The 12,500-nt window shown below is 38.2% G+C and overlaps 1 protein-coding gene and 1 non-coding gene across 2 annotated transcripts; one reads left to right on the top strand and one right to left on the bottom strand.

The window, feature by feature from the left end:
* Positions 1 to 5,115: 5,115 nt before the first annotated feature.
* Positions 5,116 to 5,188, bottom strand: Trnas-gga (transfer RNA serine (anticodon GGA)). Its single transcript has one exon. It is a non-coding gene; the product is annotated as a tRNA-Ser (tRNA).
* Positions 5,189 to 5,466: 278 nt separating this feature from the next.
* On the top strand, positions 5,467 to 9,211 carry LOC137979220 (uncharacterized). Its single transcript, XM_068826424.1, has 2 exons — positions 5,467 to 6,425; positions 6,868 to 9,211. Exons 1-2 carry the CDS (start codon positions 5,699 to 5,701, stop codon positions 7,710 to 7,712), a joined length of 1,572 nt encoding a protein of 523 aa, XP_068682525.1. The 5' UTR covers positions 5,467 to 5,698; the 3' UTR covers positions 7,713 to 9,211.
* Positions 9,212 to 12,500: the final 3,289 nt, after the last annotated feature.

Below are 12,500 nucleotides of genomic sequence, written 5' to 3'. Positions count from 1 at the left end.
ATTAATAGATATGTTCATTCAGTTTCCTTTGTTTGTGTCCTCTAGGCCTCGCTGCCAAGCTGAATTTTCATGTATCGAAAGTGGTCTATTGCACGAACGACATTCGACACGTTGAATACATATATTTAGTATAAATACATAGGTGTTTATACAAAATCGCGCCCTCTCGTTGGCTCGCTATCTCGGATTATCAGCCGATAATCACCTCGACGGACAAAATGGCTGCCAGTAGTCGTTTTGCCACTGTAAATTGAAGACGATTTCCCGTTGAACGGTTTTTTTTTTTTCTCTTTTTTGAAATAATCACCTGTGTATATATACTAAAACAATTATTCGCCTCAGGCTCAGTGATTATCGGTGAATATTCACCTCGACTTCGTCTCGGTGAATATTCACCGATAATCACTTCGCCTTCGGCGAATAATTGTTAAATATATATATATATATATATATATATATATATATATATTCGGAAAAAATGGCGGCATGAAATACGCACATGCAATGGTCGATGGGTAAACGTACCAGTCCACATCAGTGAAAATAAAATTAACCCGGGTTCAACCCAGGTTTGCGTTTACACGAACACGACCTGGATCGCACGTACTTCTGGGGATGGGCTGGATTTAACCCAGGTCGAACCTAGGTTAGTTTATGCCGTGTGAATAAGGCTTAAAAATCAGCGATATCAAAGTTGTTGAGCGACGTTTCGATGACTCCATGTCATCATTATCAGTGAAGCTAATTAAAATACTAAGTCGATGATCATGCGATATATACATATATATATGCATGAGAGAGATGTGAAAATATTTCATGGTTTAGGTTCAAGTAAAAAGTATAAGAGATATTGGATATTACATGGCCGCGCGGGGATACGAATTTTATCTTTGAGTGCTGATAGTATCTCTAATGAGTGAGCGGTTCGAACGAGTAAGAGCTACTATCAGCACGAGAAGTAAAATTCGTGTCCCCGAAGCAGCCATGTAATATATAGATATTGATGAAATGTGCAGATTAAAAACAACTTGTTTGATTAATTTTTGAAATGGAAAGTTAAGAAAAACAAATCATGATAATGTCAAATTGTGCAATAAAAATGTTAATGTGGTAGAGAAGAAACATAGACTCTTTTTATTTTACAATGCATGTCTGATCGACCAGTTGCTAGTATTTCAAAATGATCCCACTTAAATCATGATGTCATTGAGAAACCTCAAAATAAGCCAAAAAAGATCCTGTACAAACAGTTAATAAAAAAGAAGTTCTTATCGTTCTACCTTTCTTAGGTCATCACAGCAAACACCTCACAAAACAGCTGAGGTCTTGTATAAACAAATTCTATGGTATTTTCAACCTCAAAATAGTTTTTCAGAACACCCGAAGAATCAAGTCTTTTTTCCCTTACAAAGATATACTAGCTCCTTCTTTCAGGTCAAAAGTAGTGTACAGAGCAAACTGCTGGGATTGCAATGATTTCTATACAGGGAAAACGAAACGCCGATTACCTGACAGAAAAACAGAACATTTTAAAGCCCTAACTACAAATTGTCACGAATCTGCAATTGCTGATCATGTTTTCTTAACCAACCATAGAATTAAGTGGGATCGTTTTGAAATATTAGCAACTGGTCGAGGAGAAACATATATCAATAGGCCACTTCGGAAAATACCATAATACTCTTTGTTTGTCCCCCCAAATTTTGCATAAGCATTGTTTCCAGTTTCTCTTGGGACTTACAATGGTCCCAAGAGAAAACTAAAACAATGCTTATGCAAAATTTGGGGGGACAAACAAAGAGTATTATGGTATTTTCCGAAGTGGCCTATTAAGTATCTTACCGTCAGTAAAGGGGAAGCTCGCGTTTTATTGGCTAATCGTGTTAGTTACCATGACGACACCTACATCCTCACAAGTAAAAGATAACATGATGATATGTTCACTGCGCGCGGTGAATTTGAATTTAATTTATTTTAAATTTTAATGATAATAATGGCAGCAAGTAAAGTAAACGTGTCCGGCGAGTAGCTCTGCCGTGTAAGGACAACTCTAGAAAGCAGGCCAAGTTTAGTGCACCAAAGCCTATACCTGGAATCGTGCAAAAGCATTGGCAACTGGTTTTAGCTATCGGTGACACCTACTAATGTCTCAAGATGTGTTTTTACAGCTTATTAATTTCCTCTTTTGTTAAAACTAGCGAATAATGTCGCAAACAGTTTCAGATGAAGCCGTCTTGGTCAAGTCTGGAGCATTAAGGCAACTCGCTTAAAATGGACGGCGAAAATGAATCAGTGAGTACTTATTGGAGTGCAAAAGTGAAGCAAAAGAAACAGTTGATTCAGTGCGCAAACAGCTCTCTCTTGAGGACCTTGTAAATTTATGGAGCGACAAAAGTCAAGGCTTAGAGAGCTAAAACTGGGCTCGCAGGCGTTGGGGAAAGAGCAAGGATTCACGAATACTCAGCAGGAAATTCCAGTTGAATCCCGGAACTGTGTATTCCGACTTCGGAAAAATGCGGTGTGCGAGAGGCCGAAACACGACCAGTCAATGGTTGAAAAAGGTGGAAACAAACAAGGAATGTTTCAAACAGTCAACAAGAGACCGGTGAGTTCTGGAGATTGCTGTTGGAATAAGATGGAGTTGGAGACGTCTCAGTACCGAGCTTAAGGGAACCAAGAGCAGCAATCAAGAAGAGCGTCCGTCCCAGAACTTCATGGAGATGGTTTTACACTTTATTCCACCTCTGTCAGGAAAGGTATAACAAAGAAGACCGAATTGGAGTGCCCCCAGCCCTGATAGAACTGCTACGTTTTGGTCAGTGGAAAAGAGCACATGTTTTGCATGAGAACGTGTCCAAGATGCAAATGTTTACAAGCGGTAAAACATCATTAATTCCTAAGCCAGGTGAATTTACCAGAGAAAATCAGCGCCCAATAACCTGTCTGAATATGATCTAAACGAGAGCAACGAGATGAGAACGTGGACGAGAACGAGAACGAAAGCAGCGAGGTGCAAGAGAGAAATTTAATTGAACATTTGACAATCCTCACATTGAGTGAATGTTTTGCGAAGACAGTTAAAGGGGTGCATGAAAGGAATCTTATTATCGATCTACGAAAGTCGTTTCATACAGTAGATCACAGGTGTTTCAGGGATATGTTTGCGCTACATCGATTCCCACAGCGGATACGCGCAACAATAGTTAAGTGGTGCGTGGAGCTCTAGAATGCTAGTCAAGACAAAAAGGGATGGTATCGTGTGAAGTGATGCAATTTGAAAGATCGAGGATTACCACCAAGGGATGCTTTATGGTTGGCAGCTTAAAGCAACTGAAGGGTACAAGTTGTCAGTCAAATCCAATCAGAGAATTAGTGTCAAGATTAGATCTGAAGATGTTTGCTGTGTTGGAAAAAAAGCTAGACGTGAACTTTGTGGGCCTGGAGTGGAATGAGAAGAAGTGTGTGGTTGCTTGTATGGAAAGGAGACGCTCGTTTAAACAGTGGAGAGTTTTAGGAATGACAGTCAAATAGCTATTAGCAGCTTGGAGGAAGGTAGGGTCTACAAATTTCTACTGGGTGCTGGAAAATGTGAAGCACGAAGACAGGATTGTTCTTCGAAATGCAGCAAAGGTTTATTTGCAAATGTTTTCCATAATTTGGTCCGGTCTGCCAGAGCGGTTTTCAATTGAGTGTCGAAAGTAATTAGCGAATTACTTTGGTTTTGCACTACTTCACTCAGGGATTGGTTCAAAGTTCTCGCGCCACTTTTTCAACCAATCATGCAGAAGTGAAACCAAAACCAATCGTGGCTCATGCGTGCACATTTTCCCGCGCTTTGTGTTGGCTACGTGTAATTACTTCGAGTTTTTATTGGTTTACTGGATTGTCTCCGTCCTTTTTGATTGGCCAAAGTAATTAATTTGGTTTTGGTTTGAAAACCGCTCTATTGAATGTCTCGTTGGCACTTAGCGATAGCTACTACTTGTAGTTGAAATATTGATGAGTACAGTAACTGCAAAAGAACAAGAAATAGTCATGATTATAAACTTTTTAAGCCTTATTGTCGGACAGATATCTTTAAAAATTCGTTTTGAAATAGACATATAGATAAGTGAAACGATTTACCGTCATCGGTTGCAAATCTTGAAGGAGATTTTATTACAAATTAATTCATGAGAACATTGCTATATTTAATCTAGATTTTAGATTTTAGATTTCAGATTTTTGAATTTTTTTTTTGGCGGGGGGGGGGGTGGTGGGGGGTATGGTTGGCATATGGGGATTTAGTTCCCTCTACCATAACCCATTTAATTAATGGGCCGTCATAATCATGGTTTTCATTATTAATAAAGTTCTTATATCAATAATAATAATAATAATAGTTTATTTATCTATCTGCACATTAAAAGCAACGTAACCACTCGAATTTCAGTGATAGCCACACAACTGACTGACTTACAGCAGGAGCCCATCAGTAGGAGCTTGCCTCCCCCATACAAGCCCTATGAGTCAACCTTTGCCCGTATATTTCTATTTTTAGAACGGCACGAGTTGTTCGGCACTGCACGCGCTGTTTAAAATAGCCAATCAGAACTTGAAATTCATTGTCTATCGAAGACAAAAATAGCAAAAACAATGTACGCAAATTGTGCGAATTGATGTAAATTAATGTAAATGTCAGTCTCCTGTTGAAGGGTTGGTTCTAAAAATAGAAAGATACGGGCAAAGGTTGACTCAAGGATATAGTGCATATGGAGGCTCCTACTCATGGGCTCCTGCTTACAGTTGATAACAAACAATAAATAATACATTTTTGTTCATGGTATCCATGAGGTTGTGTAATATAACATTTATTTGTATTCCCTATTCTTTAATGTACTGATATCTGATGTAACTATCACTGTTGAGTATAATTCGTCCTGCCCTATTCTAGAGAAACCGGAGATAAGCACCGGCCTGATGGGCATTTCTAGGCCCTTAACAGAGACTCTTTTACCTATTCTTGACAGTAGCTTGGTTGAATTATATCCCCACTGAAATGTTTTAAGTGAAGCTATGATCTTCGCAGTTATGAACGCAATCTTTACAATTGCGTAGAGAAGCCTGAAAAATTCAAGACTTCAACGGGGTTTGAACCCGTGACCTCGCAATTCCGGTGCGACGCTCTAACCAACTGAGCTATGAAGCCACTGACGTTGGGAGCTGGTCATTTGTGGGTTCTAATGAATATCCGCAGTTCATATATGATTCATTTCATATACCATTTCATCATTGAAATGTTTTAGTAACGATTTTCATCAATTATGCAACTTGTAGCTTCAGAAACATTTGCTTTACACAAGAATTTTCAGCAAATTTTGAAGCATCACTACGACGTGTTTTTTCCCAGGATTTTACATGTAACACTGTTGCGTGACTGTTGAAGGTGCGTGACTTTCTTCGGACGAGTTAACCAGAATGCAGAGCGTGTGTAGTCGCCATATTTCTTTCGTCGAGTCGCATAGCAGAAAACAAGCGACAAACTGCAGCGAAAAATCTAAAGCACTTCAAGCAAACGCCAACGGTACACGCCTCTTTCATATTCAAGTGTTTTTTTCTCCTAGTAATTCATTGTTGTGTTAGGAGCACTAGATGTTCCGTTAAATGATGTTTATTGTTTTCCCGGAATTCGAAGCTGGGGCTACGTCGGCTTCTGGAAATGAATTCTGATACATCCCAGGGAAACTCTCTAAGGTCGCATGTTCAAGGTCTGGTCTTATTGGAAGAAATCGGAAGTGGTTCTTATGGAAACGTTTACCATGCACGGTGGAAGGGAAAAGACGTTGCAGCGAAGAGGTTTCACTCCATCCTTTTCCAGAACGGCTTCAGTCACCAACAGTACATGAGGGACTTTCAACGTGAAAGGGAGGTTTTGGAAACGCTTGATCACCCCAATGTGGTCAAGCTAAAGACCGTACTACTTCCAAAAGGGCATTCCCCTATAATCATTACAGAACTTCTTCACTGTGATCTAGAGAAGTACATTAGGGTGTCTACAACTTCACCAAAAGTCCCGGAAATGAATTTGATTCAAATAGCAACTGACGTAATCGAAGGCCTGGAGTACATGCACGGCCTTCAATCTCCAATCGTTCATCGTGACTTAGCAACAAAGAATATATTGCTCACGATAAATGGTAATGCCAAGATTGCAGATTTCGGTGTATCTAAAGTGTTTTCTGCAGGGTGCGACATGTATGCTACCCAAGTGCCAGGGACACTAGTGTATGCAGCCCCTGAGACCTACCCTGCTATGAGGCAGTTCCAGGTCATAGAAGGCCCCAAGTATGGTCCAAAGGTTGACGTGTTTTCATTTGGTGCAGTGCTCCTGTGTATGATTGTAGGACATGAGCCTTTGGTTTGGCCTATGACTCCACTTACTAAAGGTATGTCTTGTATTGAGAATTCTGGGACTCCTCTCCCCTTTCTGTTGTTTGTACCTTTTCCCTCTCAGGTCTTTTACTAGCTTTTCCAAAATGTTGACGAGATTTGTGGGGCTTTGAATATTGTGCTTTTTTACACCAACTACGACCTACAAGTAAGTTAGATCAAGGGGAGAGGCCTCTTCCTCCTGAAGGTTAGCCCATCAAATACAAAGAAAAGGGAAGTCTGCATGGAAGTAACCTTCAAAGCATTTATAAATGTTTCCAGGTCATAAATTTAATTTTCAACATGTTGTAGGGCTATCAATCTCTTAACATAAGAAGGCACTTGGGACTGAGGACAAAAAAAGTGCACCTGCCCTTAAATTTAAGTTTCTTATTCATAGTCACAGAGCTGAGCAAGTCATTCTTGTAGTCATTGTTGTATACTGTTTTCTGCTTTTAGATGGTCAGATGATTAGTGAACATGAAAGGCGGAAACATGACATTGATGAGATGGGAGAACATTCTCTAAAACAGCTGGTGTTTGATTGCTTGCAAAATGACAGCCAGTTACGACCAGATGTAAAGGACATCAAGGATGAGCTCAAGGGCTACAAATGGCGAGTTGTAAGACAGCATAATGACTGTGAGCCAGATGAGACTGTGATTGAATTGGTTAACACCCGACCAGTTTATGATTATAAGTTCAAAGTACTCCTTATTGGTGACAGGGGAGTTGGAAAATCATGTTTATTTAATCGGTTTCGAAACCCTGCTTATAACGTGTACATGAGCACAACAACTGTAGGGGTAGAAATTGATAGACCTTCATTTAGATATGGCTCCAAGTTCGTCCGTTTAGAGGTTGCTGACACTGCAGGTCAAGAGCATCTCTTTGCTATTCAGAGGATGTATTTCCGTGGAGTCCATGGCATATTCCTTGTATTTGATGTGACCAACCGTGAAAGTTTTCATGACATTCTAAAATGGCTAGAAATTGCTCAGCAGTACTGCACTGAAAATAGTGTATCAATCATTTTAATTGGAAACAAGATTGATCAAGTTCACAAACGTCAGGTTTCTGTTGAGGAAGGCCACGCAATTGCTGGGGTTCATAATCTTAGTTTTATGGAAGCTAGTGCTTTGAATGTGGAGAGCATTGAGAAAATGTTTAAGACTATGATTCAGCTGCTGGTAAAAGCCGTCGACCTGAGCTCAATAAAGATTGAACTTAAAGACAGAAATGACAAGGTCAAGTTGGAAGAGTTGCCAAAGAAATCTACATGCAATAAGTGTAAAAAACAATGAACTTTGCTTTTGAGACTTTGTTTCTGTTGAAATGAAAACTATTCTTAGCTGGATAGAGAAAGTGTTTCTTTTCTTATTTGTAAATAGTTTTGTAGTAAATTTGTATCATCTGATAGTATTCCTTAATGTTATTGAACTTCCTAGTGTTAATTGAATCAGGTTGTAATGGTGAGGTTGTATAATATGCAAGCCATGCAAGTCAACATGCAAGTCAATTTGCGAGCAACAAAGCTATTGAAAGCTCACCATTTTTAAATGGGTGCTCAGACTTAAGTACTGTTTATCAACGCTATTTGAAATGGGTGCTTAGACTTAAACTGCCTATAAACCCGAAAATTTTTTTTTGCTTCGAGAAATCTTTGTATCGCTCTGAGCAAAATGGCGCAAAAATTTTTGTTTTTGATTAAAACCGGAATTTTTTACGAATTTTTAAAGTGCGGTTTTCTCTGCCCGCGACCGGGTAAAAGGGAGACTGGACCTAGTGACGTAATTCCTGGACATTAGCATCAGGCAAATCAACAGAGGAGACGCGTAGTTTTGTAGTTTTCCCTGCGTGACGGTGAAAACAATTTCTGTTCGGCTGACGTTTGTAACCAGCGTACGTGTTAATCAAGAAATGGCTTCGAACGACTTCATTCTGTCCTCCGGTTCAGATACGGAAGTTTCAGAAATGGAAGATTACGAGCTGGAAGTTGAAGGTTCGCCAAACTCGAGCTTTGCGGCCAGCGATAAGGAAGACACGCACGAGGCATATGCTGACGATCCCTTATCACGTTTCGATTTAACAAAATCGACCCACTTCTTCCTTCGCTTTTTGCTTTCACTTTCACTGTAAAACGGTATGGGATGAAGCAGTGTCCCTTTCTCTTTGCTTCGAACATTGCTACATGTACAACCGAAAACAACACATTTCTCAGGCATATGGCTTCACCTCTGATGGAAGTCATAACTTGCGACACTGAGTCCGGGTTTTACGTCACGAATTACACTCGACACCATTCCCTTTCGGCAAGCTCACCAGCTCGGTAATGGGTTTTCGAATCTCGCGTTTCCGCCACTTTGAAAATTCATAAAAAATTCCCGTTTTATCCAAAAACAAAAATTTTTGCGCCATTTTGCTCAGAGCGATACAAAGGTTTCTCAAAGCAAAACAAAAAATTCGGGTTTATAGGCACTTTAAATGAGAGACTTGCATGGTTTGCTGGCTTGCACTTTGTCAAGGCCCTGTAGTGTTGCGCCATGTAAAAATGTATCATAGATGTTGTAAGTATTGTAGGAATAAATTAGTGAATGTGAGGTTAGCCTTTGTACATCCCCTTCCTCCCCTCACAAGAGGGTGGATGCACACAGGCATTGTGAGGTAGGATATCAAACACAAGAAAGGTAAACCATAATCATGTAAGGGGCAAAGATAACTACCAGAGTTTTGAAAAGTAAATGAGTTTGCCAAAGATTTCATCAAATCCAAAATGTTAAAATAAACATTCATTATAATTATTGTACTGTTTCCAAAATAATAATATTTTTAAAAGTTGAGATGTTGATCATTGCAGTTATTAATTAATGCAACGTTAATTGATAACTGCAATGATGAGCATCTTAACTTCATTCTCTCCACGGTTCAGATATAGATGGCTTTCATATATTAACTTTAGTCCATATCATCTACATACTCAATAGATGGTTCTCACAGTGACGTCATCAAATTCTACAATCAAAATCACTAGATCTTCTCGATACATCTTTACGAGGTTGATGATGACCTAGAAAGAAATATTTTTTCAAGTTTCCAGTTACATGATGTTTATCGTTTCGAAAATACAGCAGGTTGAATTTCCGAATTGTCATCTTGTGTGACACCATGATCCAAAGCAAATTGTTTGAAAAAAATGTCTATTCCCATGAATCTCAGCAGTTTGAGCCATTCAAGTACATTAGGAGATGTGTTCATACACATGTAAGCTCTTTCATCACAAAGTGAACTCCAGATGTGTCTCCATACAAAACTCTACAAAGTTGTGTGAAACGCTTTGACAAATAACTCAGAAACGACGTGCCACACAGACCTGAGTATCAAGTGGAGAGGTGGTTAAAAAATTTGTTTCCTACAACATTCCAAGTTCTTGGCCTTCTTCATCAAACGAGTGAGAGATACTATCAGCACGAGAAGATAAAGTTCCTGTCCCTAAGCAGCCATGCAATATATAGACATTGATGATGTCCAGATTAATTTTTGAAATGGAAAGTTATGAAAATCAAATCATGCGCGATAATGTCAAAGTGTGCAATAAAAATGTTAATGTAGTAGAGAAAAATCATGTTACAGCACAAAAGTATCTTACTGTCACTGAAGAACCTCGCGTTTTATTGGCCAATCATGTTAGTTACCATGACGACACCTATATCCTCACATGTAAAAGATAAAAATGATATGTTCACTGCGCGTGGTGAAGATATGATTTTTTCGTAAGAAGGAAAATCCTAGTATTTCACCAGTATCTATAATAATACAAAATAAAAGTGTAAAAAAGAAAATTCTTGGAGAATTTCCTTAAAATTACTAATTGGGCTTGTTTTTGAAAAGCGTCCAAAGTGCGAATCTTTGGAGATTTTGCAAAGTGGCGACCACTCAAATTTTTTTAAATGGACGATTTTAAAGGCATGTTCAAACGTCTAGAAGACAGAAAACTAGGAAATACTAGTCGCAGGATATCCTAGTTAGTATGCGCTGAATCTCCAAAGACTGTATAATTTTTCTGTGCAAAAACGATATGATTTGGGATTTATATATGTCAGCTTTATAATTCTTTCTCTAGGGTGAGGTTAATCTCCCGTGCCTCCAGAAAAAGTGACTGGACAATACAGAAAATAGTCTTTAAGCTAAGTACAGGCGTTAAAAAATCGCGATTCGTCCCTCCCTCATGTTAGTTAATTAAAATATTCATTTTTTACCATAGAGTGAAAAGTTGAAAGTAGAATTAATTTGAAGTTACATTTGAATTTATAATATGCTAAACAAAGATAAATAACAACGTGAAATAAATTGGGAATCTAACAAAATAGCCAAAGGTAACAAAAAAGAGTGTACAATGGAACATGTTGATTAGAAACGAGAGAGTTAAATTAACGTGATATAATTGCTTATTTAAAGAAGGTTGCTCCCAGGAAATATGTAAGGCCTCTTTTATCTTGACCTGGAATTTTGAATGTTTTGAAGTTATAGACCGTGCGACCACAAAATTCCAGGTCAAGATAAAAGAGGCCTTACATATTTCCTGGGAGCAACCTTCTTTAAATAAGCAATTATATCACGTTAATTTAACTCTCTCGTTCTAATCAACATGTTCCATTGTACACTCTTTTTGTTACCTTTGGCTATTTTGTTAGATTCCCAATTTATTTCACGTTGTTATTTATCTTTGTTTAGCATATTATAAATTCAAATGTAACTTCAAATTAATTCTACTTTCAACTGAAGATGGTCGTTGCACGACCGAAACATGTCTTTAATTTCAAGAGTGAAAAGCAAAAAAATAACAATTTAAATTTAATTAATTTTAAATTTAATTTATAAATTAAAATTTTAATGATAATAATGGCAGCAAGTAAAGTAAACGTGTCCGGCCATGTGAGGACAACTCTCGAAAGCAGGCCAAGTTTAGTGCACCAAAACCTATACCTAGAATTGTGCAAAAGCATTGGCAACTGGTTTTAGCTATCGGTGACACCTACTGATGTCTCAAGATGTGTTTTTACAACTTATTATTTTCCTTTTTTGTTAAAACTAGCGAAGAATGTCGCAAACAGTTTCAGATGAAGCGGTCTTGGTCAATTCTGGAGCATTAAGGCAACTCGCTTAAAATGGACGGCGAAAATGAATCAGTGAATACTTATTTATTTATTTACTTATTATTGGAGTGCAAAAGTAAAGCAAAAGAAACATTTGCTTCAGCGCGCAAGCAGCTCTCTCTTGAGGACCTTGTAAATTTATGGAGCGACAAAAGTCAAGGCTTAGAAAGCTAAAACTGGGGTCACAGGCGTTGGGGAAAGAGCAAGGATTCAAGAATGCTTAGCAGGAAATTCTCGTAGTTACTAAAACAAGGAATGACCTACAATGAGCTACAATGATCTACAATGACCTACTACAATGACCTACAAAGATCTACAGTGAGCTACAACGACCTACAATGAGCTACAAAGACCTACAGTGGTCTAGAATGACCTACAGTGAGGTACATTATAAGCTAAAGTTAGCTAATTGAGCTTATTATTGTATTTTCCTGTTAAAATTACGGCCCGTTCAAAATCACAGCACTACTTTCAATATTATTGCAAAACACGTTAACATTTAAATTGTTGTTCGAGATACAAAGTGTGCAAGGGTTTCACTTACTTTCTATTGTTATGTTTATTGATAACTTAGTTGCAGTAGTTTGAAAATAAGAAAAAATCCAAAAATGGCCCTCTGATACAAATTTGCAAACTATGTATTATTTATAAAAATAATTAAGATAGTACGTGCACTCTCATTGGTCAATAGCTGTGTTTTAGATGAGAGGATGGAACACGGCTGTGACATCACACGAAATTTGATTGGTTATGTATTGTCAGACGCGCGTTTTGATTGGTTGGTAGGAAATATGAGGTGTGTCAAGAAAATCTGTTCCAATCAAGAAGTTAAAAAAAACAGCATTTTCCGTAATTTTTTTAATTTCTTTGACAAATATTTTATAAAAGCAATAGAGGACTTTTTTCCGTGTTTCCATAGCCTCATCTAAACACTAGGGG

Source organism: Montipora foliosa, chromosome 12 (genome assembly GCF_036669935.1).
Source record: "Montipora foliosa isolate CH-2021 chromosome 12, ASM3666993v2, whole genome shotgun sequence".
In the NCBI taxonomy this organism is placed as follows: Eukaryota; Metazoa; Cnidaria; class Anthozoa; order Scleractinia; family Acroporidae; genus Montipora; species Montipora foliosa.
The sequence above is the reverse complement of the archived record's forward strand: the minus strand, read 5'-3'. Positions and strand labels throughout refer to the sequence as shown.

What these genes read in the sequence shown, in the direction of transcription:
- LOC137979220 (XM_068826424.1), top strand. Translation starts at nt 5,699, where the DNA reads ATGAATTCTGATACATCCCAGGGAAACTCTCTAAGGTCGCATGTTCAA. An exon ending in TATGACTCCACTTACTAAAG is followed by an intron (nt 6,426 to 6,867) that starts GTATGTCTTGTA and finishes TTCTGCTTTTAG; the next exon opens with ATGGTCAGATGATTAGTGAA.